Genomic DNA, 22,052 nt, shown 5'->3' on the forward strand with positions numbered 1-22,052 from the left:
GGGAAGATGATCTAGCCTTCTCAATTGCTACCAAAAAGACTCTCAGCAAATGTGCTGTAATACAAAAGTATCCTCTAAAGAAAAGCATCCTCCCCACATCCCAACAAACAAAACAAACAACATGCAAACAAACAGAAGACATATCACACCTAGGTTACCTGGGAAAGATCTGTTTAAAACAATGTGTTGCAGAGTCCTGTCTCCATAACTGTGCTCCTGCCATTAGGAATCAAACAGTTATTGAGTTTTATTTCAAAACTGAATAGACACCGTGTATGCCAAGTTTAATTCAGGAAGGGTTGTTTTTTTTTTTAAATAAACATCCCAGTTAGAAAACTCCAAAACTATGGTTTTGTAAAAGTACTGCTGACAGTCTATACACCTTTGGTGTTAAAGTCGGGGTTTTCCCCATCCCAAAATATTAGTTCTTTCCCAATGGTGCAACTAGCAGAAACTATCAACTCCCATCTGAGAGGGAGTTCCCCCCATGTGCTTAAATACTGTTAAAATAATTAGGACAGATCATATATTTTTTTAAAAGTATATTTATAGCAAAGCAGTGCAATGAACATATTGATTTAGCCTGTATATTGTTATATGTTTAATTGAAATACGTTATAACAGTCCCAAGTCTCATTTAGAAAATACAACATTTACTATTTGTTACACATCTGCTAATACTGGTCATGATTGCCACTGTTTACATTTTAAACTTAAAGAGACTAAATTTATTTTTTAAAGACAGTGAAAACAAACAGGAACACCCAGTCTTCTAGGGGAGAGGGGAAAAAAAAAAAAGAGATGCATGGAGAAAGAGCCTCTTCTACAGAGCAGAGCATATGTAGCAACTAATACTAAATTTCTTTTTGTACTTAACCAGCCACTCAGTTTCAATCTCTCATAGAACAATCAAGCACTGCGTTGTTCCAGCCTTTTTGCTGGTTTGCATGGATGAGTACAAGGTGGAATGAAGTGTAACAATATACAATTAGTATGAGTAACAACCCTCCTAAAACCATATCAAACAATGAACATGCAAGTCTGAACAGACTGTTCATGTGTGTTCTGATAGGTTCCACTGATTTTAATTAGACCACCAAATTCTGTAACGGAATGCAACGAATACTTATAAATTAACCCACGTGCTTATTGCGAATAATTTCTCCTCCTTCTATCTCAATTTGTTCATATAACCATTTGCGGTCACAGCGGCATTCAGCTCCACATTTGTTGGAACCACACTTGGGACAAGCATAGAAGCATCCCAGGCAATCTTCATCAAGACAGTCACAGAGGTCCATCCCACTATAAAGCAGAAGTCCCTGGCTATCATAGACTTTACTCTTTGCTGGGATTACTTGCCTGTATAATGAAAAACAATTGTTATTTCCAGCAATTCACAAAAGAAGACCCTCCATAACAAACAGCAATGAATGAAGAGAAGAGTTAAACTTTGTCAGCAGTTTTCTTGTGCTGAAACGTTTAACACCAAGCCATTTTAAAACTTACACATAACTCCACTGTTTATTGTCAACCACGTACATTAAAATCTGACCTCTAAACACTGGATCTGTAGTTTTTGTAGCACTTTTGAGCAGAGGGTGTTAACAAGAAGATTCTAAATTTCTTCCTTACCATCATTCCATATTCAGCCACTTGCAACTCAGTTTACTAATACACAATATAATAATCTTTTGCAACAGTAGCTGCATTTCAAATGAGACTGTCCACAATGATATATGATGTGCTTTTGGCGGCTGAGAAAATATTCTTTTTTTACACTATACTCATAGCTTACTTGCTAGTTAATTCTAGTCAATCCAAAAAAGTGTGGTTTAAAAAAAGAAAAAAAAAGCCAAGTACGGGGGAGAAAAATCACATCACAAAAAAGCTGAATTGCTAGTTGTGGGGTATTGCCCAAATAGATGGGCAGCCCTTTTCTGCAGTGGTGTACCGAGGGTCTCTGGGGGCCAAGCCTACATTTGCATCCCTCTCCTCCTCATGTGGGGCAAGGGGGTCCCGGCGTCACCCCCCAGCTGTCTCGGGGAGGGGAGGTCTGTACCTATGGGGGGGAGAGGCGTGAGGCTTGGTGGGGGGCGGCGCAAACACATACTTGGCTCCGCCCCCCCTCTTCCTGCACTTACCTGCCATGCGGCACCGGCCTCTTCCACTGCAGCCCCGCAGCCGGCTCGGACAGGGTGGCCACACCCCCTTGCCTAAGGAGGGAGGCCGGGCCAGGCCTTTATGATGTGTGGGGTCGAGGCGCTGAGGAGCACCCCTCAGAGCCTCCTGAGTCTCCCCCACCGGCCCCCTCAATACACCACTGCTTTTCTGACATGGCAGATTTATATATATATAAAAATCTGCCATCAATAAACTTTTTTCTAAGTTCCTTTTAACATGAAGTACCTTAATTCAATTTTTTTATGCCTTAGAAGTGTGCAAGAAGTATATTGAATTTAGTACAATGAAAGGTAATTGATCACATGAACATTTCTCTCATAAGGCCTGCATTATTTGGCTTAGTTTGTTTTGCCTCCTGTCAGACTTTACTTTGCATAATAATTACATGGAATTATTTGTTATATCTAAATTCAGTCATTTAGTGTTGCCATGTTTTAACTAATATTTTATTTTATTCTAATTTCAAAGCATGGTTTGACAATAATATTTTATTGCAACATTCTATACATTGAAACAAAATTAACAGGTTACCTCAGAAATGAGATTGGGCTATATAACAGCAGTTCAGTTTTGTCCTCATCAGTGGCGCACCGTGGGTCTCTGGCGCCCGGGGGCCAAAACTTTCCTTTGCGCCCCCGCCCCCTCGTCAGCAGCAGCGCCCCACCGGCAGTGTATGTGTGTGTCTGCGGGTCTGTTTCCTGCTATCTCCTACTCCCTCCCATCGGCAACAGGGTCAGCAGTGCCCCACGGGGCTGGGAGGTGTCTGTGGACTCGTTTCCCGCTCTCCCCCATTCCCTCCCCGCTGTGGAGGTGGCAGGAAGCAGGAGTGACATGGGCAGTCAGATGCCCCCAGGCCGTCCTGCAGTGGGAGGCGTGATGAGCTCTGGTCCCTGCAGCTCCCTCATTGCGCCCAGAGAGGGGCCAGAGGGACTGGGAGGATGCTTACTCCCCCCCTGCAGCGGGAGTCCTTGGCTGCCGGTGTAGGTCCTGGTTATTGGTACTATCAGACTTTAGGACCTAGGTCTGGAACGGTCTCAAATTCTGACAGGTCCTAGTTATCGATACTACACTTGGCATAGCTGTAGGGCCCTGGCCACCTGCGACAGCGGGGGGCAGCTACTCTTTCGAGGGCCTGGCTGTTGCCCCCCCCCACCCTCAGTACACTAATGGTCCTCACTCCTCCAAGCTTTAAAAAAGAGAGAGACAATCCAAACACCCTATATTTTCCATTTGAATTAACACAGTAAACAGCCCACCTGTCTGAATTAGCTGATGTGCTTTTTGTTTGTAGCCTTCTCTTTTCCCTTTTACTGCTTTCTGGAGCAAATTCAGTCTGTCGTCCTGGATTAGCAAACTGCAAGGACTTCAAAGCTTTAGCCGTTCGCCCCTGAGCAAAGATAGAAATTTTCAGTTTAAATATTAATTACAAACCAAATCCATAGGTGAGTTGACAATCAAGCTGGGATGCTGTGAAGCCTCAAGTAAATTGTTAAGTACAAAGCTGAGGCCAAGTGCTGCATCTACCAGCTGAGGACAATCTGAATCTTAAAAGAAAACAAACAGTTATACCAAGTAACTGTACCACCCTTAGTGATGCAAGTTAAATGAATCAATAGTAATATAAGCCTCACTTAATGGTAAGGGGTTCTTATTTTCTGGTTCTCACTCACTCTGACCTCTATCCCTTTCCTAATAAGATTTTGATGTGTTGTTAAAATATAGTTTTGGGGAATGCTCCATAGCAACATGGGCAGCTGCTTCTGGATTTCAAAGGGAGTCTTCTCTTATGGCAGGTCTACACTACGGCTTAAATTGATCTAATTTACATCTCTCTGGAGTGTGAAATAGACACCACCTGAGCAACAGAAGTTACAGTGACCTAAACGCTGTTCATAGCATCCCTATGTTGGCGGGAGACGCTCTCTCATCGACATACAGAGTCTTCACCAGATGCGCTGCAGCTGCGCCGATGTAGCGCTTCTAGTGTAGACCTGCCCTGAGACGCATAACCTGCAACCCTTCTAAAGCAGTCAATCTTTCCTTCCACAGCACCAAATTAGTTTCTTTTAAATCGAGCCAACATTTAAACATTATCAAAATGGTCCATTAACACATTGGTTTTATTCCCATTAAGTCCTTTGTTTTCTATTTCTTCTCTTTTAACCTCTGAATACTTAAGAGAAAAGTTTCCAACTCCATTTCCTTACATCAATGGATCAAGAAATAATTCTCTCCAAAAGAGTTAACATGTACAGGAAAATGGCTTGTAATTTTAAATGTGTTTAATATTTATAGGAGCTGATTAATAGAATTTTTAAAACTTTCCCATGATGCCACTGAATTTCTGATGGGAATTTTTATAATGAAAACTGATCTGACATGAGTTCTGGATAGTGCCTCAGATACTGACCAGTCAAAATGCAGAAATTCCTAAAGCAATTATATTGGACATTTGAGGATATACAGTAAAACTAAACTAATAAACTTGTTGGCATATTTCTGAAAAAAGTATGCACAAAAATGGAGGAGATAGCCTGGCTACAAATGAGTTTGTCTTGTTGACTTTCTAGACGAGTAACTCAATTAGTCATTTTAGAAGTTTGGCAGCACAAATATGCCAAATTTAGAACAGTAGCCTTGTAGGACTGAGACCACCACATCACCGACTCAGTCCATCATAAATATCAATTCCAGCTAATTATTTGCTATAAATATTTTCTGTGCAGTATGCAATACTTCAGAAAAAATCTGCAATTAATATATCATTCATATTTTGATTAGACAATATTTTATTGTGACAAAAAAGCCAACATTTTTCAGGGTTTAAATTTTTTTTTTATACATTTAGCAACACTTTGACTTCGTCTAGACTAGGATTTAGCTAACCTGTGCTAACACACTTGTTACATGTTCTAAATATCTACTGTAGACAGGCAGTGTATACTTTAACATGTGCTAAGTTAGTTGGGAAACCCAGGGAAGAGTGTGGTCTTTTACTTGATCAGTTTAACACGTCAAAAGTAAACCCAGTCTTGTCTACATTAGATTTTACTAATGTGTCAGAACGTGTTAGCTAGTAGGCCAAGAAAGGACCTTTACACACATCTAGAGGGGAACAGAAAATTCCTTTTATATTTTCTAAAATGTCTAGACGCATACTATTTAATGACTGCCCCATAAGAAAGTGGAGTTTTTTTAAAAGTCAGTATAAAAACAAAAGAGATTGACAGTCTCCCTTTAAAACACATACCCATTCAATTGGTGAGTTTTCCAAAAGAAGGTTTATAAATATCTCACGTACATTAAAAAAAAGTAACACTTTCACATTTTAAGGAAACAAGTTAAGAGCTTTTTTTTATGTAGGACTTAAATCAAGCCCCACCCAATTAGCTTGTAGAGTTTAGAGGCGTGAAAAATTGACCCATATACATACGTCTGAATCAAGTTTCCTTCTTTGGCGATCTTCAGGTTCAACATCCACACTTCCATTGATTATCTGTGTACACTTTGGACAAAGCTTCCAACCAGGTACAAACTGTCTTCCAAACTTGGCACTTAGAAAAGTTGCATCATCTAAGTCGATTGCACGCAAGTTTTTCTTTGATACTTTTCTGTGTATGTTAAATGGGTCACAACATGATTTTTGCAGATCTTCAAATCTGTCAATATAAATTTTTGCATGATGGAAGCAGATTGTATTGTTCTCAGAAAGACTCATTCCAGTCCTAAGCTGAAGTAGTAGCAGATCAGATGAGGATAGATCTTGCTTAGTCTTGAAGCCAGTGTGACGTGTATAATATATCTTATGACATTCATTGGCAGCTTGGAGCTGAATTCCAACTGAACATGGATCCATCATACTTGATCAGTATAATCTATTTCACTGTTACTTTGCCTAGAATCAATTCTTTGTAGTCTTTAGTAGTTTCTATGAGGATCACCCTGGAGAAAGCATTAAATTCAATCAGATCTGTGCTGCAAACTTTTATCTGTGAGCTTGACAGACTAAGTAAAGTGTTAAAATACCCTAAAATTAAGTTTTAAGAAATACTAGCGTACTATTTTATTTTATTATACTTGATAAGGCTGAGGATATATTGGATTTTATTCAGGAATTAAGCTATATTATATATTCTTTTCAGAAAAGAGGCTTTCATTCAAATCTATGGTAAATGTTGACCTACTTTAAATATCTAAGCTCATCTATATAGAAGCACAAATTTCAAGAGTGCTATCTTAGATATACTGCTATTTGGTATGATACACACATCGAACCTAGTTGCAAGCTCAACATTAGCCCTTAAAAGTGTAAAAAAAGTCTGATACAAAACTTTTGAGAATTTTTAGCGCAACACAATGGTCCAAGTTGCATGTGCTTGAAGCCAAAGGGTTAAGAAGCATTCACATTGAGTTCATTTGCTTTTCAAAATGCCAAGCCCACCCACAAGCAATCTTGAACTAAGATACCACAAAAAATTTACTTGGAGTTATAAAAGTCAACCATATGATATTTTTGTATAAAGGATTAGGCAAAAATATAAATTAGGGACCACTAACAAGAGTAAGTATATATATTTTGCTAAATATGAAGACAGTACTAGCAATCTTCTATTTATAGATATATCAAAAGCCAGCTGTACACTGGAAAAAGGTATTCTAGAACTACTTGAGTTATCGCTTCCAACAAAATAAAAGATACCCAGCACACAAAATCTAATGTTCTAGCAACAATAAAGACTAATATTTAATGAAAACGTGTTTCAGACCTAACCAATGAAAATGATGCTAGCAGCTTCTGTATAATTGTCCAAAGCTTAGAAAGGTTTCTTGACACAGGACAATGACAAGATAATGTCTTTTAAAAACAGAGACCTTGAATATCAATTGCATGCAGCATTTTTGCAGCAGACATCCCCTTGATTGTAATGCTTCAGAGTTTTCCTAAACTTAACATCAATGTTTCCTATATGTTCAAAATGTATATTCAAAATTTAACTACATTGTGAAAATATAATTATGAACAAATGCGGAACACATCAGAATGTTACTATTTATTCATTGCATACACAGTTCACAGGTGTGTTGCATGAGATATAGTTGTTTCTAAAAGTAAATAATCCAAAACCAAATGATTTGCTGGGCATTATTTTCAGTGAGCATCAAACCAGTTTCCAGTGCACAATTCTATAGCAGTTTGAAGACAGAAATAAGCGTACTACAGAATAATAGTTTTTACTATATACATTACTAAACTGTATATGTATACTATATATGTATATTTACTATTTACATTAAATAATACTGTTTTTATATTATTTTGGGCTTTGCAATAAAGTGCTCTGTTAATTTTCTGAGTTTAAAAAAAATTCCATGAGACACACCAGGATGCTATGGAACCAGTGAAGAATATTATGACACTACTCAAGTGGCAGATACGTGGTTTTCATTTTAAGAGCAGCAAGTTTGTTTTCATTAGATACTGAAATGCATTGATTGTTTGCCTAACAGATTTTAGGCTGTAGCTAGCTTTCAATCTTGTATTTTAAGGAATGTATTTAAAGTCAAATGCAGATTATCTGAACCCTGCTTAACCAAAATTCTTGGTTATCTGAAAAGTCAAGTTAACTCTGTGAGATCTGACTGAAGCTCTAACCCTACCAACTGAAATGCATGAAGTTACCCTCCCTTTCTACAGTTACCTAAAATTTGGAAGTCAATGGGGACTTAAGAGCTTTCAAAAAATTTTATTCTAAATTCTTATGCAGATCACTTTCATAGAACTGGTAAGCTCTTATGTGGTACCTATATGTTCATTTGAAAATGTTTATAATATTACGTTTATATACTATATATATAGCTGGAGTAGAGGCATGACACCAGGGACTCAATTTTTACAGAATGCTCTGTCATTCTCCAGTGCAAATAAATTTTCTAATTTCAGGAAGTGTTTCCTATATTTTGGGTCAAAGTGTTCCATACATGGAGAAAGGCTCCCCTACACAACCATTTCAATACAACTCCCATTTCTCTACATATTATCTTGCACAAAGGCTGAAGACAAGTGTAATAGTATTTTTTCATTATTGCTTCAATAATTTTAAACGGGACACAGTCAAATGAAAATCCAGTCAATAAAATTAGCTCAAGGACCCCTGTCAATTTTTGTGGCTTTACCACAACAATTTCCTATTTATTTTTATTTACATATTTTTCTCCCCTCCCTTGCTCTTTAAGAGAACCACACAGATGAAAATGACTGACTACATTGGGCAAAGTAGTAAAACTGGCTATAAATGAAAAACTGTCAAGTGAACAAAGTAAAGTAGATAATACTTTCCCCTCTAATATTTTGGAATGATAAGAATTTTAGTTTTTACTTTGAGCACAGAAAGTGATTTTTTTCCCCAGACAGAACTGATCTTGAGTGTACCTTTAAAGATGTGTCTCTTATAGCTGGCATATACAATTTTTATTTTGTTTTCAGACTTAATCAGCTGAAAATGTAACAACTCATATTTGCTTTGCTATATGCTGCACTGATCATTTTCTTAAGTATGTTAAGATTTCCAACCTTTTTTGAGCTTTATTTTGCAAATGACCTCATTTATGAGAATTCTTGTTTACCAATTATTTTGAATATTTTAATCTTACACTTTACAGATTACATTTTAGAGTGGATCAGAACAAACAGAACTATATAATCAAATATTTACATTCAATATAAAACATTTACTTCTATGGCCTGGCCTTCACCAAAAATGTGTTTTGGGTTAAATGCAATTGACAGTGAATGATTCTGGCAGTGGTGTAAATTGCATACTGATAGTCTTTGACTATGTGACTGTGTGTTTGACTATGTGCTGGAGAAATAAAAGCTTGTTTTATTCTTTTCTCCTAAGGGTGTATTTCTGATTCCTGCTCCTGCTAGATTAAAATAGCACATATTATAATAGCCAACATATAATTAAACAGGTTCCCATTTTTGCAGATTCATTAAAAAGTAGAATACTTGGAAGCTGAATTTTAAATAATAAAGTAGATTTCAAAAGTATTTGCTGTTCGCCTGCATCTATTTTCCTTAAAATGAAATTGCCAGCCAGTTTTTAAATTACTATCTTTGGCAGGCACCTGCACTAAAGGAGGACTGCACTTTCTATAGCTCCAACTGTGCTCTGTTTTGAGAAAATATTTTTTAAACAGGACATCACTGTGCATTCTTCAACAATAATACAAGTTTATAGCACAATAAGTTTAATTCTCATTCCTTTGATTTATATGTGAATTCTTGTCATAAGCATAGAAACTGATGAATTTCCAAATTAGAAAAGAAAGTATATACAGTTCTTTTAAATCTAGAATAGCTTTCAGTGCAAAATGGAACAGAACAGAATTTCACATAATAGGACAATAGAGAATTTTTTTTAAGTTTGTATTCACAGCTCCAGGTCCTCCTATTTGGCACTTACTGCTTGAACAGAGTGCTGCAAACTGAAACAGATCAAAGTGATGTGTGACACAGATGCTCAAGGCACAATGAAGCACTTGTGTAAGCCAAGCCAACAACACTGGAAGGAGTAATGCAGTGTGAAAGCAGGGGACAACTGCTGAAAACTAAAGCAAAGGTAGTAGGAAATGAAATACAACTAGACTGATAACACTAGTCTAGGTTACATTGAGAATAAATGGGAGAAGAAAGGCCAGAAGCTGCAACCTCAGCTGCAACCTCAATTCCCAGAGGGACATCAGGCATGGCAAATTACTGCTTTTGATTGACAGTCGAAGAGTAGTTGCTCATCTGTATCTAAACAGCGGCGCTAGTTATGGCCAGCTTTTTTAGATGTTTGAATTTTTATGTACTTCAGTTTTGAGATCGCATCAGCCACTACTTTTGGCAAATGATGCTGTAGACATTCACATAACTAAGAAAGGTCCGGCCTATCTACCTAAACATATCACACTATTATACTACCAAAGTAGGATTTATATTGCGCGTGACTCTTATTTAACTACTTGGGTACAGGGGTGGGGGAAATCAGTGATCTTAGAATAAACCGTATGTAGACAGAGACAAAACTTGGAGCAAAGCAAGGTTTATTACAGACGAACGGACACAAGCGCTGCTGGTGACAAAGGCTGTACATTGTAGGCAGCTCCACAATACAAGACCAAGAGCTCAAAGTTAAGAGCAAGTACGTTGAGAAGAAAAAAAAGGAGAAGAAACGCCCCAGCGCGCAGCCTGCTGCAGACGGGAGCGGGGCGGAGGCCTGCTCTACACTGGTAAGGTAGGTCGACACAGACAGACCCAAAGCTGCGGGGAAATCCCCCCGCCCCCGCTGTGACGCGGCAGTGCAGCCACGCCCACCTGGCCCAGGCCCAGCGCAGCCGCACTGCGGCCGTTGGCGCGAGACGGGCGCGAGGCCGCATTCGGCACCGCCTGTGTGACCCCGCCCCTCCGGAACCCGTTACCCGCCGCCCAGTTCCGACCCCTCCCTCCACCCGTCTCGTCTCCTTCAGAGCACCCCCTCCCCCCCCCCGCGCGCGCCAAACCCCTCCCCGTACCTTACTGTAGCTTTTCTTCCGCCCTTGTCCCGCCGCCGCCACCCCGGAACCCGACTCCCGAGTGCCCCCCACCAGAGCCGCGGTGCTAGTGGCCGCCATTAAACCTCGCCGCGCACCGTAGTGGAAAAGAGAGCGGGCGAGGCGGAAGCTGCGGAAGGGAGAGGGAGGGGGAGAGAGAGGGAGCGAGCGAGCGGCGGCTCAGGTTACAGGTTAGCGAGAGAATGGCGACGCCCACGTGACCAAGTTCTAGCGCGACAGACAGCGCACGCGCGAGACGTGCTGCTGCTTCGTCTGCGTCCGACCCCGAGCGACTCACCCTTCCCCACCCACCACCACCACCACAATGACGCGCTCCCTCGGGCCGCGCGCTTGGGGTGCTGGAGGGACTCGCGCGCGCCGTCCCCCGAACCCGACGGTCCCGCCCGCTTGCGACGCGCGAGCGGCAAGGAGGGGAGCGCCCGTGCCCCGGCTGCCGGAGATGGGCGGCTGCTGCTGGCCCCAGTTCACAGGCGGGAGACCGGGGCCGGGGCTGTCTTGTAAGATCGCTACAAACCTGCCTGGTAGAGGCGCTGTCCAGGCGGCAGAAAGGCGCCGTGGCCGCTATAGCTTGCAAAAGTTCGGCAAACAGCTGCAGCGCTCGTCTGCCCTCGGGCTTGTGCCGGCCCTGGCCCCAGAGCTATGCCGGTAACACGGCCGCGCCAAAGCAGGCATGCAGTGAGGGAGTCGGGGCTTGCCCAGTGGGATGCAAGAGGAAGCGTGTGGCAGAGCAGAGCACTCGACCTTGGTCCCTGCCAGGCTGGCATCCTGAGAGCACGCTTTCCTCTTACATCCCATGCAGCAATATGGACCGGAGCCCACCACAGCCAGCCTGAAACAAGCCTGCCCTGAGCTGTGAACTCACCCGCTCTTGTATTTCTCCAGGGTGAAATGAGGAGAACAATATGTAGAGGTAATAAGTGAAGTGATAAGGGTGAGGCTCAGAAACCCCAGCTCAGCATCCACCACCCCAAACCAATGCTCTTAATTTAAGATTAGAGCGGGTTGACAGTTGGTATTTCCATTTCACAGGAATTCCACCATTCTGAAATTTTTTTTGGTTCCAAATCTGACCGAAGAGTCTAAAATGTGTATATAATTTCCTCCCAACATGTATATAAAATAAATACAAATTAATAAAATATAAAAATTAACTTGTGAAGAGTCATTTTGAAATTAAACAAAACATTCCATTCCAAGAAGATCAATCCAGAATTTTTCAAAATGGAACATCCCCATGGGACAAAATCGTGGCATTTTGATACTGTGATGTTTCATTGTTGTTTCTTCACCCACCTTATCTTTCTAATGTTTGTTTCATGACAGAGTATAAGTACATTGCCTCTGTTTCCAATGTTGGTTTTAGCGTTATCAAAATGCTTAATTCTGATCTCTTCCCCCGCCTTCCCCCCCAGTGAAAATTTGGCAACATTGACACATTCCCATTGTGAGATTTTTTCCAATGGAAAAAAGTTCCATTGGAAAGTTTTTGACCAGGTCTATAATAAAACCATGCAAGTTTTGCTAGTTTCATATTTACAGTGTTTCACAGTTCTAATTGCCAGCTTTTCCTTCTGTCATTTTGATTGTGGGGTGGTTGTCTCATGAGACAATTACAGAGTTGTGAAACGTTTTGGGGAATCAATGCAATGTGTTCAAACATTGTCATGAAATAAACATTACAATATGTCACAACTTTGTCCTATGGGGATAGAAAGTTCCAGTAAAGACCATTAAAATCTTTTAGACAGTTGTTGCCAGTTTTGTTGGTGGCTGTTGATTTAATTTGAAGAAGTCTGTCAGAAGAGATCTTTTGAGAGAGACTTACAGTCAAATTTAGCATTTATTTCTGCATGGTGAAGTCCTGACAGATGTGACCAGTTAAACAGCATTGTTATGGTTGAGTACACACAGCAATCATTACAAGATTCATAGCACGGTGCAAACAAACAGTGTCAGGCTCAGCACATTACAGCAATACACAATTCTGTAGCTCTGTGTTAAAATGCTCCTTCAAGGTCTCCCTCAGCTAAATAGCCTCCCTGTTGCTCCCACAGCCAGGAAACATTGACCTAGTTACTGCCTCTTGAAAGGATGGATTTACTACAGCGATGGAAAACCCCTTCTATCGCTGTAATGTCTACATTACAGTGCTACAACAGCATAGCTGCTGCTGTGCCACTGTGGTAGACATACTCTCAGTTACACATGCGGCACTGCACTGAGGGTAGTGGAAGCCCCCATGCATCTATGTGAAGACAGAATTTGGCTCACAGTGCACAGAAATGGGCTAAAATTTTAAAATGAAGCCAAATCTCAAAGTGTAACGCAGGACTGGTCTACACTGGGAACTTACATCAGCATAGCTATATCTCTCAAAAGGTATGAAAAATCCACACCCTTGAGAGATGTAGCTATGGCAATCTAACCCTTACTGTAAGCAGAACTAGGTTGGTGGAAGAATTCTGTCAACCTAGCTACTGCCTCTCAGGTAGGTGGATTAACCACAGCAAAGGTAGAACCCCTCCCATCACTGGAGTGAATGTCTACACTGCAATGCTACAGCCACTATAGTGTTTTAAGTGTAGACATGCCTTTAGGCCGTGCAAATCCACAGTAACTATAACTGAAAAATAAAGTTAACGTAAACCTCTGTGAACTGAAACTGCTGAGTTTTACACAGCTCTGTGTATCAGAATATTGAGTTATATCCAGCCAACTGCAAGTGCAGTTATGGAGCAGAGCCAGAAGAGGGCACGCTAAACTTTTTTTTGGTAGGTTTTGCAGACATTCTGTTTGCTGTTTTTTTAAAAAATATCATTTTAACAAGGCAGTTGTAGATTCCATATAATTCAAATTATGAAGATTTTCACTGTTATTAGACTACAATAATTTTAGGCAAGCAGCCATTATGCCCTCTTTTAAATACCTCCTTAAAACACATTTTTCCCCTGAAGGCTAGCAGTAATCCACCATTCACTGAAGTGTTATTTATTCTAAAAAACTCCAGAAAACCCGCCTCATCACTATTTGTGATGAAACTACCTCCAGATCACCTGATGTTTTGTGAATCTTAATTGTTGCCTGTTTGTCTTTTAAAATTATATCTTTGGGGCAAAGACAAACTGTTCCGATCTTGAGAGATGCTATGCAATTCCAGCTATGTTTATGCAGGTGGTGTATTCCTACATGTCTGCAAAGCATCATGCACATCAGTGGTGCTATATGAATAATAATAATAATAAAAATAATAAATAATAAGTATAGCATACATACTTTAAGAGACGCCTTAGATAGTAGTACCATATACTCAAAGATAAATGGATAGTTTTCCATTGGTGACATTTTTGTCCATTCAGAGGCACTGCGCTTCTAGCTGTCTAATTATAGAATTATAGAAGTGTAGGACTGAAAGGGACCTCAATAAGTCATCTAGTCCAGTCCCCTGCACTTAAGGGAGGACTATGTAATAACTAGACCATTCCTGACAGGTGTTTGTCTAACCTGTTCTTAAAAACCTCCAATGACAGATTCCACAATCTCCAGAGGCAATTTATTCTAGTGCTTAACTATCCTGACAGTTACAAAGTTTTTCCTAATGTCCAACCTAAACCTCTCTTGATGCAATTTAAGTCTATTGCTTCTTGTCCTTCCTCAGAGATTAATGAGAATAATTTTTTGCCCTCTTCCTTGTTAACAACTTTTAGGTAGTTGAAAAGTATTATCATGTTCCCCTTCAGTCTTCTCCAGACTAAGTAAACCCAATTTTTTTCAATCTTTCCTCATAGGTCATATTTTCTAGACCTTTAATAATTTTTGTCGTTCTCCTTTGGACTTTCTCCAATTTGTCCACATTTTTCCTGAATTGTGGCATCCAGAACTAAGCACCTGTGTAGACACTGTTCGGTCACCAAACTCCAGCTGAGGCCTTATCAGCATGGAGTAGAACGCTTATTATAATTATATGTGGCATGTACCCTTGTCCAGCAATGACCTGCTCGTCATTTAGTAGCTGAATATCTGATGTTGTCAGCAGATGATAATAAAAAAGGGTACATTTTAGTCAGAACAAAAACAGCAAGCCATAGTGTGAACCCATTTTAGTGACCCAAACAAACTAATTTTGGTAACAGGGTAGGGGAAACAACATGCCCATAACCTCAGGCAAAACACAGCTGATGGATAATATGATAACAGATGACATCTCATTCACATTCTATATATATTAACAATGTCATTACTTTCATCAGCAATCAGGGTCTGAGGAGCTATGAGTTAGAGTACGAAAGAGATTGTGATGGAATCCTGCCCTGGCTCCTTGTATCACTAGGGACAAGCCAACACTGGGAGCAAAACCAGATACCTAAAATTGTGCTCTAAACAGCTTTCATGCATGGTTCTGGCAGAAGCATACTTGGCAACCTGTAGCTAGAGCAGATGATTGGAGCACAGATCCCTTTTACAAGTCTGAAAGGAGTATTTTGGCCTTAAAGGACACCATAAAGTTGAAATATTAGCCAGTTTAAAAACAGAATTAAAACTTTGTTTCAAGTGTTACAACTGAGCACTTCAGCTAATTTGTGGCTTTATATTAATATTTTCCTATATTTTTTATGTTTTTCTCTTCATACAAACAAAAGGAAAAACTAAAGCTGACTATATACACAAGTGCCGTCAAATGCACACAAACTGAAAAAAGTAGAGGATGTTTTCCTACTCATCTGTCATTTATAGTAACCTCTTGTGTTACTTATAGTAATAGTAGGTAAAAAAAATCATACAAATGTGATTTTAAATTGATTGTATCCCTTTAATATGAAAGGTGAATAATATGAATATGAATGGTGTCCTGTCTTTGAACTATTTGTCAGAGTGTTGTAGAATGGGTTAGATGGTTTTATATATATATATATGAAAGTAAGAAAGGGAATTTACATTTATGGCAGAAGATATTCAGACAGGATTCTAAAGCACCAAAATACATTGCATAGCTTTTAATGTTTCAGATAGTGGACTTAGGCTACTATGCTTGCCATTTCCCAATCTAACTATTAATAGAAAACCATTATAAAGTTAATTTATGTTGTTTAAGTCATATATTGCCCATGACTGACAGAGAAACTGTAAAGTGCTATCAGTCAAGAAAGGTGATAAGCCTTCCTTGAAGAGTGGCATTGCCTATGATGAAATGTGTGAAATTAATGAAGGAGAATAATTCATGAGATGATATTTTCCTGATATAGGTTGTGACATCAATTTATATTAAATGTCTAGGGAGAGCACTCAAATCCGGGTATTCACCTTTTCAATGCTAATGTCAATAAATAAGGCTGATGCTATAGGGCCATACCCTGATTTCATTCACAGTACTGTCAATCCAGAGTAAATCCATCTTCAGTGGATCTAAATTGGCTTTAGCTGATCATACTAGCTTTACACCTGTGTAAATGAAATCAGAATCTGGTCCATAGTGAGGAAGACCTTTCAGTTCTAGAGTAAAAGGGTTATCAAGATTAAAGATGAATGATGTGTAAGGTCCCATTCCAGCTGTCCATAGTACAGGATTTAAATCATCCAATCTGTTTCTCTTCCAGTGCAAGATTATTCACAACCATATATCTTATGTCCAGCTTTTAAAACTGTTGTATTAAAGCAAGTGCTGTAAAGTAATGAGTGGATTCCCTCTAACATATTTTCAAATTGATCTAGTAATGGGAGCATGGGACAGTCAGATTACATGAGTTCAGTTCTAATTAGCTTGGTGGAACTGAGCAAATCATTTAACCAATCTGTACCTCAGTTCCTCCATTTTTAAAATTGGATATATAATTAATAATAAAGCATTTGTTCTAATGACTTTTTTACCTCATGAATTATTTTCTTTCTTTAATTTCACACATTTCATCACAAGCAACACCACTCTGAGGAAGGCTTATCTCCTCCTTTGCCTTTTTGCAGTTTACTATGGCCCTGATCATGCGGTATTAAAGACAATGACAGATTTGCTCTTAAGGAATGCTTGCAAAGTGCTGTGAGAGTCTCAGATGAAAAATGCTGTATACAGTGTATTAAAAAACCAGCATGGTTTAGAGGGGATGTGAAGGCAGCTTTAAAAAAATAAAGCAATATATACCAAATTGAAAAAAAGAGGGTAAATTGATAGGAATGTATAAAATCAGAAGCTAGGAATTGTAGAAAATTGATAAAGGAAGCAAAAGGACACAGAAATCTATGGCCAGCAGGGTTAATGACAATAAGGAAGTTTTTAAAAAGTATATTAAGAACAAAAATATCTTAATGATGTTATTGATTCATTACTAGATGGAAAGGTAGAACGGTAAATAATGCAGGAAAGGCATAAATATTCCTATTCTGTATTTGGAAAAAAGAGCTGATGAAACACTTACCATTACAATAGTAACTCAAGAGGATGTTAAACAATAGTTACTAGCTTTAGACATTTTTAAATCAGTGGGTCCAGATAACTTTTATCCAAGAGTTTTAAAAGATCTGGCTGAGAAGCATGATGATGTTGTTTTTCAATAACTCTTGGAACACTGTGGAAGTTCCAGAAGAGTGGTAGAAAGCTGACTGGACCGAGGTCCCAGAAAACCGGTAGCAGGATGGGACTAGTAACCATAATGTATTAATCCAGAAAGCCTAGTGGGGAAATGATACATAGAGAAAGGGAGTAGTAGATTTAGGGCCAGAAGGGAAGGGAACAGTTTCAGGTCAAAGGGTCCTGAGGAAGGGAAATCCTAAGTTCTAGAGGGGGAATCCTGAGGTGTGTTTGGGGATATTTGTCTTTAAGAATGATGAAGAAAAAGGACCATGAAGGAAGCTCAACATGGTGTGTTTAGTTTCTTTATGTAAGGGGACTGATGGCCAATGCTCCAGGTCAGCCTGACTGACAGGATAGACAGACAAATGAGGAGGTCACATCCTCCGGGTGAGCGGGAGCTGCCTGAAGAAAGTGGGACCAAGGGGAGAACAAAAGCAGCACACTAGCCAGCAGCAGAGAGGGGCCAGAGAAGAAGCCCAGGAACTTGAGATGAGCAGGGCCACAGCAAAAGAACCAAGGAGCAATCCAGAGAGCCGAGCTGAGCAGAGCCTCAGCCACACTGAAGCAGAGTGGAGCTAGGGCTGGAGGCGTTTGGAGCCGGGTGCAGTGATCAGCTGAGGAGAGCAAGGGGGACCCTGGACAGAGGGCCTGGCTCAGGGAGACGCCACCAGCCAAGAAGCCTTGTAGGTCAGACTTGGAGGGGATCATGACCCCGATGGGGGGCGACACTGGGAAGAAGGGCTCTGTCACCTAGAGCCTGGGGCCATGTGGCCGCACTGCTGGAACAAGTATCTGACCTGTTGCATCCCTGCAGCACAGCCAGGGCGGGAGGCCTGTGACATGTGAGAAACAGACTGTGAACGTCCCTTACACCCCAGAGATGCTGTGTGTGGTTCTCCCGGGCCAACAGGACAGAGTTAGGTGTTTTCCTTTAACCTTTTCCATTTTTTCATTATTTTTAATTGATTACTGTTTAATAAAGTGTATTGCTTTGAACTATATGCCTCAATTAGTCAGGGAAGCGTCCAGTGCAGAGAGAGTACCCTGGAGTGGGGACAGCTTAGCCCCTGTCCTAAGTGACCACGACAAGATTGGGGGTCGAGCTCCCCAGGGATCCTGGGCCCAGCCTTGTCGGGGTTATGGGGACTCTGCCACACAGGAGAGTGGAAGAGGGGTCCTCGAGGTCAGACTGGTCTCTAGGTAAAGGGAGTGGGAGCAAGGACTCAGATCCTTTTGCTCACCAATTCCACTGGGCTAGTTTATGAGCCAGGAAAGATCCCCACAATAGCAGGATCTTTCCCCCACTTACATGTAGCATAATCTGTCACTTCATTTTCAGCGCTCTGCATTTGTGATCAGTGCCACAGTTAATGGGGGGGATGTGACGGCCCCACCCCCACCTGCCTCTAGGTATATGCATAGTGCCTTTTCACATGGGGCTGGAGAGTGAGTGTTCCCTGCATTCACCTGGCAACAGTGACTGCTGTGCCACAGGGCTGGGCCTGGTTCCTTGCTCTTGGTCTTGTGACACGGCTCATAGGGTTGTGTGGCGTTCCGACCCTGTGCATTGTGACCTAGCATCATTCACTCAAATTTGGGCTGGCCTCCCCTCCATCAAGCCAAATCTTAGTGGCACTGCAACCCCATGCGCCAGGTTGCAATGGTCAGATTGGAGAGCCGGGCCCAGCCCCATTGGAGGGGAACCTCTGCCCCTTGGTGAATGCTGGGCAGGGCTCACTTTTCAGCCTGCTTTCCCCTGGGGCCTGCTGTTTGCACCCATCCAGGATTAGGATTGTGTACCTGCTCAGAGGGTGCTGCTGCTGGTGGTCAGTGTTCCCTTGGCCATTGCTTACCTGCAGTTGCAAAAATTGGTTCAACCACTGTTTGTGATAGCAAATCATTTACAGCAGAAGACACAAGATGCCACCAGATCTGAGTGGATGGAAGAAGATTTAGGATACAAGTGAAGACTGAAGAATGTTGCTCCTGATGAGTGAGAGTTGAGAGGGATGACTGAGCAGCTCCACCTACCTAGGACACCCTTTTTCTAGCTTCTCCTTAGCAAATGGATTTTCAAGAGGCCCCGATTCAACAAAGCACTTAAACATGTGCTTAACTTTAAGCACAGGAGTAATTTCATCCCTATTCAGCACATGCTGAAGAGCTCTGCTGAATCAGGATTTGGAGAGTAATCCTGCATCCCTTCTTCACAATAAGTAGTACCTTACTCTGCACATAATCTTCCATCAGTGGGATATATAGAGTCAGGGGCATGTTGATGTTAATGGAACTACTCAAGTAAGCACTCATCAACGTAAGTAAGGGTGCACAAGTAGGCTCTACAGTACTATCCAATGTGAGGAAAGGTGGCAGAATTGGGCCCTAAAAGAATTTATTTGACTGTTAACTGATTGATCTGATTGTTAATGCAGTTTTTCTAAATCTGTTGCTATTTGCTCAGTCATCGTATTTGTTTTTATCATCTGTATGGAGCTATGAATGGTTGCATTTGAATGACACTTAAATAAAGATACCTTATCACAGATAGGATCACATGTTAATTGTGCCTTTTTTAATCTCCACATAAACTCAAAAACAAACACTAAACCTCAAACACAACTGAAAATACCAAACTCATAGTTAGTTGGTCCCAATTGTCCTGTGAAAAATGTGATGCCAAGAACTTTCTTTTAACTCTGAGCCATGAACTTATTTTCACCTTTGATACTTGTCACCAGCAGAGCTGTTTATTTCACTTTGGATCTTAAAGTTGCCAAAAGTTTGGAGATTGTTGTAGACCTAATGAGTAAAAAACAAAAATCGCCCTTAACTAAAGATATCTTGGGACCTTTTCATATTTATTTTCATTTTAAATCCAAATTCGGTATGGATATGATCTCAAACCACCAATTGCAGACCTGCATTTTTAACATCCCAAAGCACATATTTGGGCTTAGGGGAGCATTTTCAAAATGAATTCAAATTTTGATCCACAAACTTTGGAAATGTTTACATCTGAGTTTTGACTCAGATCCATTTCTAGGATAAATATCTATTTGGTCAAATGTACATAACTGTCTTTTTTAGCCATTTTGATTCTCTGTTGCTATTTCAACAGTCTCAGTGGTAATCATCTGACTTGCTGGCATCTAACTTTGAGAAGTCGCTATGGGAATCGTCTGCCCTTTCTGGCCCGATTTCTTAATATCCTTTATAAATTTATTGCCTGGAACATGCTGTCTACTCACTGATGTCTTTTTCCTTTCTGCACAGAGCAGGATTTGGCTGTTGCTTCAAATTTGCACTTCTTGTTTGAGAAACTTCACAGATGATGTGGCAACAGGCATGTCGCGCTGGTACTACACTGTGTTCTTTGCTTCAGGGCTGAAAAGAATATGCTTTGAAACATGGATGTGTGCTATCCTTTGGAATCTGTGAAGCATCTTCCTGCCTGCTTTGTTTCTCATTCTAGCATAAAATGCTAACAGCATTTTGCTTTGACAACTGCACCTCATCTTGCACCAATTTTCCACAGAAGTAGTCTTCTACCTCTTCTGTAATGGGATCTTGAATATTTCTGACACAGGAACCATGAGAATTCATTTTTGTATTTTTAAAATCCTGTTTAAAAGAGGCTAGGGAGACTCTTTTTAGTCTCCCTAGAGTAGAACCAAACAATTCAATCCTGCATTCCTTGCACAATCCGCAGTCCCATTAATGCTTATTGCCTATTTACTTTAGTGTGAGTTTGGGGTATGACAGGAATACAGAATTTAATCATAGAGTATCTCAGGTAGGTTTGGATTATGGAAAACTAGGTGATGCAAGAACCAGAATTTTTTTTTTTGTCCACAAGCAAAACCAGGAAAGCAAAAAAATATTGTTCTGATTTACACCCAAGTGATCTGCCTATTTTTCTGCTATTCCTTCCCTCCAATTTCCCTTCCCATGTTCTTGTTCACCTGAGGAAGGGAATAGCTATCCTTAAATGATCAAAAATAGACTGTAGATCTGAAGCAAGGAGCTCAGTTTCCTGTTCAATGCATCATGCTACATGGGTACCTCTCAATAATCTGAGATGAGGTTTCTTCTAGCAGGTAGGAACTGGAGATATGTACCTTGTTGGTCCAGAGACTGATTCATAGTTGCTCCACCAGGTCTTTTACACAAGGTCTGCCAGCATAAGAATGACATCAAACTATTTAAACCAGTCACCAAGGATCAGGAAACAGCAGCAGAAGAAGTGGGGCACTCAGTCAGGGTTGAGGGTTAGTAGCATAAAGGCCAGCAGTCTTAGGATATTGGCAGGAATAGTTCTTATGTTGGGATGAATTTTAAAAATCCAGGACTGTTCAGGCGAAACTTTTGACAACTATGACTGGAGATTCACAGCAAAGGAGATCAACTAGCCATATTTGCCAATATAGCAATGTTGGTTAGGGATGTGGTTTTTTGCAATATTTATATACCAGAAAAAGTCCTCGTGTAGATACAGTTATACAGACCTAAAAAGTGCTTTTGCTGCTACAGCTTATTTCAGTCAGAAACAAGTGCACAGTAATTGGGAAAAAGCACATTTATGCTCCTATAAGTTGTTTCTAAACTAATAAAAAAAATAATAATAATACAGAGCTCTGATACTGCTTTTCATCTGTAGATCTCAAAGTGCTTTACAAAAAGAGGTCAGTGTCATGATTCCCATTTTATAGAT

General features: G+C 40.4%; 1 protein-coding gene across 3 annotated transcripts; it reads right to left on the reverse strand.

Moving 5' to 3' along the window:
- Positions 1-527: 527 nt before the first annotated feature.
- On the reverse strand, positions 528-10,990 carry ARL14EP (ADP ribosylation factor like GTPase 14 effector protein). Of its 3 annotated transcripts, none has more exons than XM_067532137.1 (4): positions 10,744-10,990; positions 5,618-6,126; positions 3,441-3,571; positions 528-1,362 (listed from the first exon to the last, which is right to left on the reverse strand). In XM_067532137.1, exons 2-4 carry the CDS (start codon positions 6,041-6,043, stop codon positions 1,134-1,136), a joined length of 786 nt encoding a protein of 261 aa, XP_067388238.1. In that variant the 5' UTR covers positions 6,044-6,126; positions 10,744-10,990; the 3' UTR covers positions 528-1,133. The 3 variants fall into 3 exon arrangements, with proteins under 3 accessions (XP_067388238.1, XP_067388239.1, XP_067388240.1); XM_067532138.1 differs by having other exon boundaries at positions 10,749-10,764; XM_067532139.1 differs by lacking the exon at positions 10,744-10,990 and adding an exon at positions 9,651-9,796.
- Between the last annotated feature and the right edge of the window lie 11,062 nt (positions 10,991-22,052).

The sequence above is a fragment of the Emydura macquarii genome, unplaced genomic scaffold (genome assembly GCF_026122565.2).
Source record: "Emydura macquarii macquarii isolate MOO-44397 ecotype Brisbane River unplaced genomic scaffold, CSIRO-AGI_Emac_v2 contig_3240, whole genome shotgun sequence".
In the NCBI taxonomy this organism is placed as follows: Eukaryota; Metazoa; Chordata; order Testudines; family Chelidae; genus Emydura; species Emydura macquarii.

Coding starts and splice junctions, on each gene's coding strand:
- ARL14EP (XM_067532137.1), bottom strand. CDS start 6,043: ATGATGGATCCATGTTCAGTTGGAATTCAGCTCCAAGCTGCCAATGAA. Junction 3,572..5,617: donor GAAGGAAACTTGATTCAGAC/GTATGTATATGG, acceptor ATCTTTGCTCAG/GGGCGAACGGCTAAAGCTTT. Junction 1,363..3,440: donor ACATCAGCTAATTCAGACAG/GTGGGCTGTTTA, acceptor TTCATTATACAG/GCAAGTAATCCCAGCAAAGA.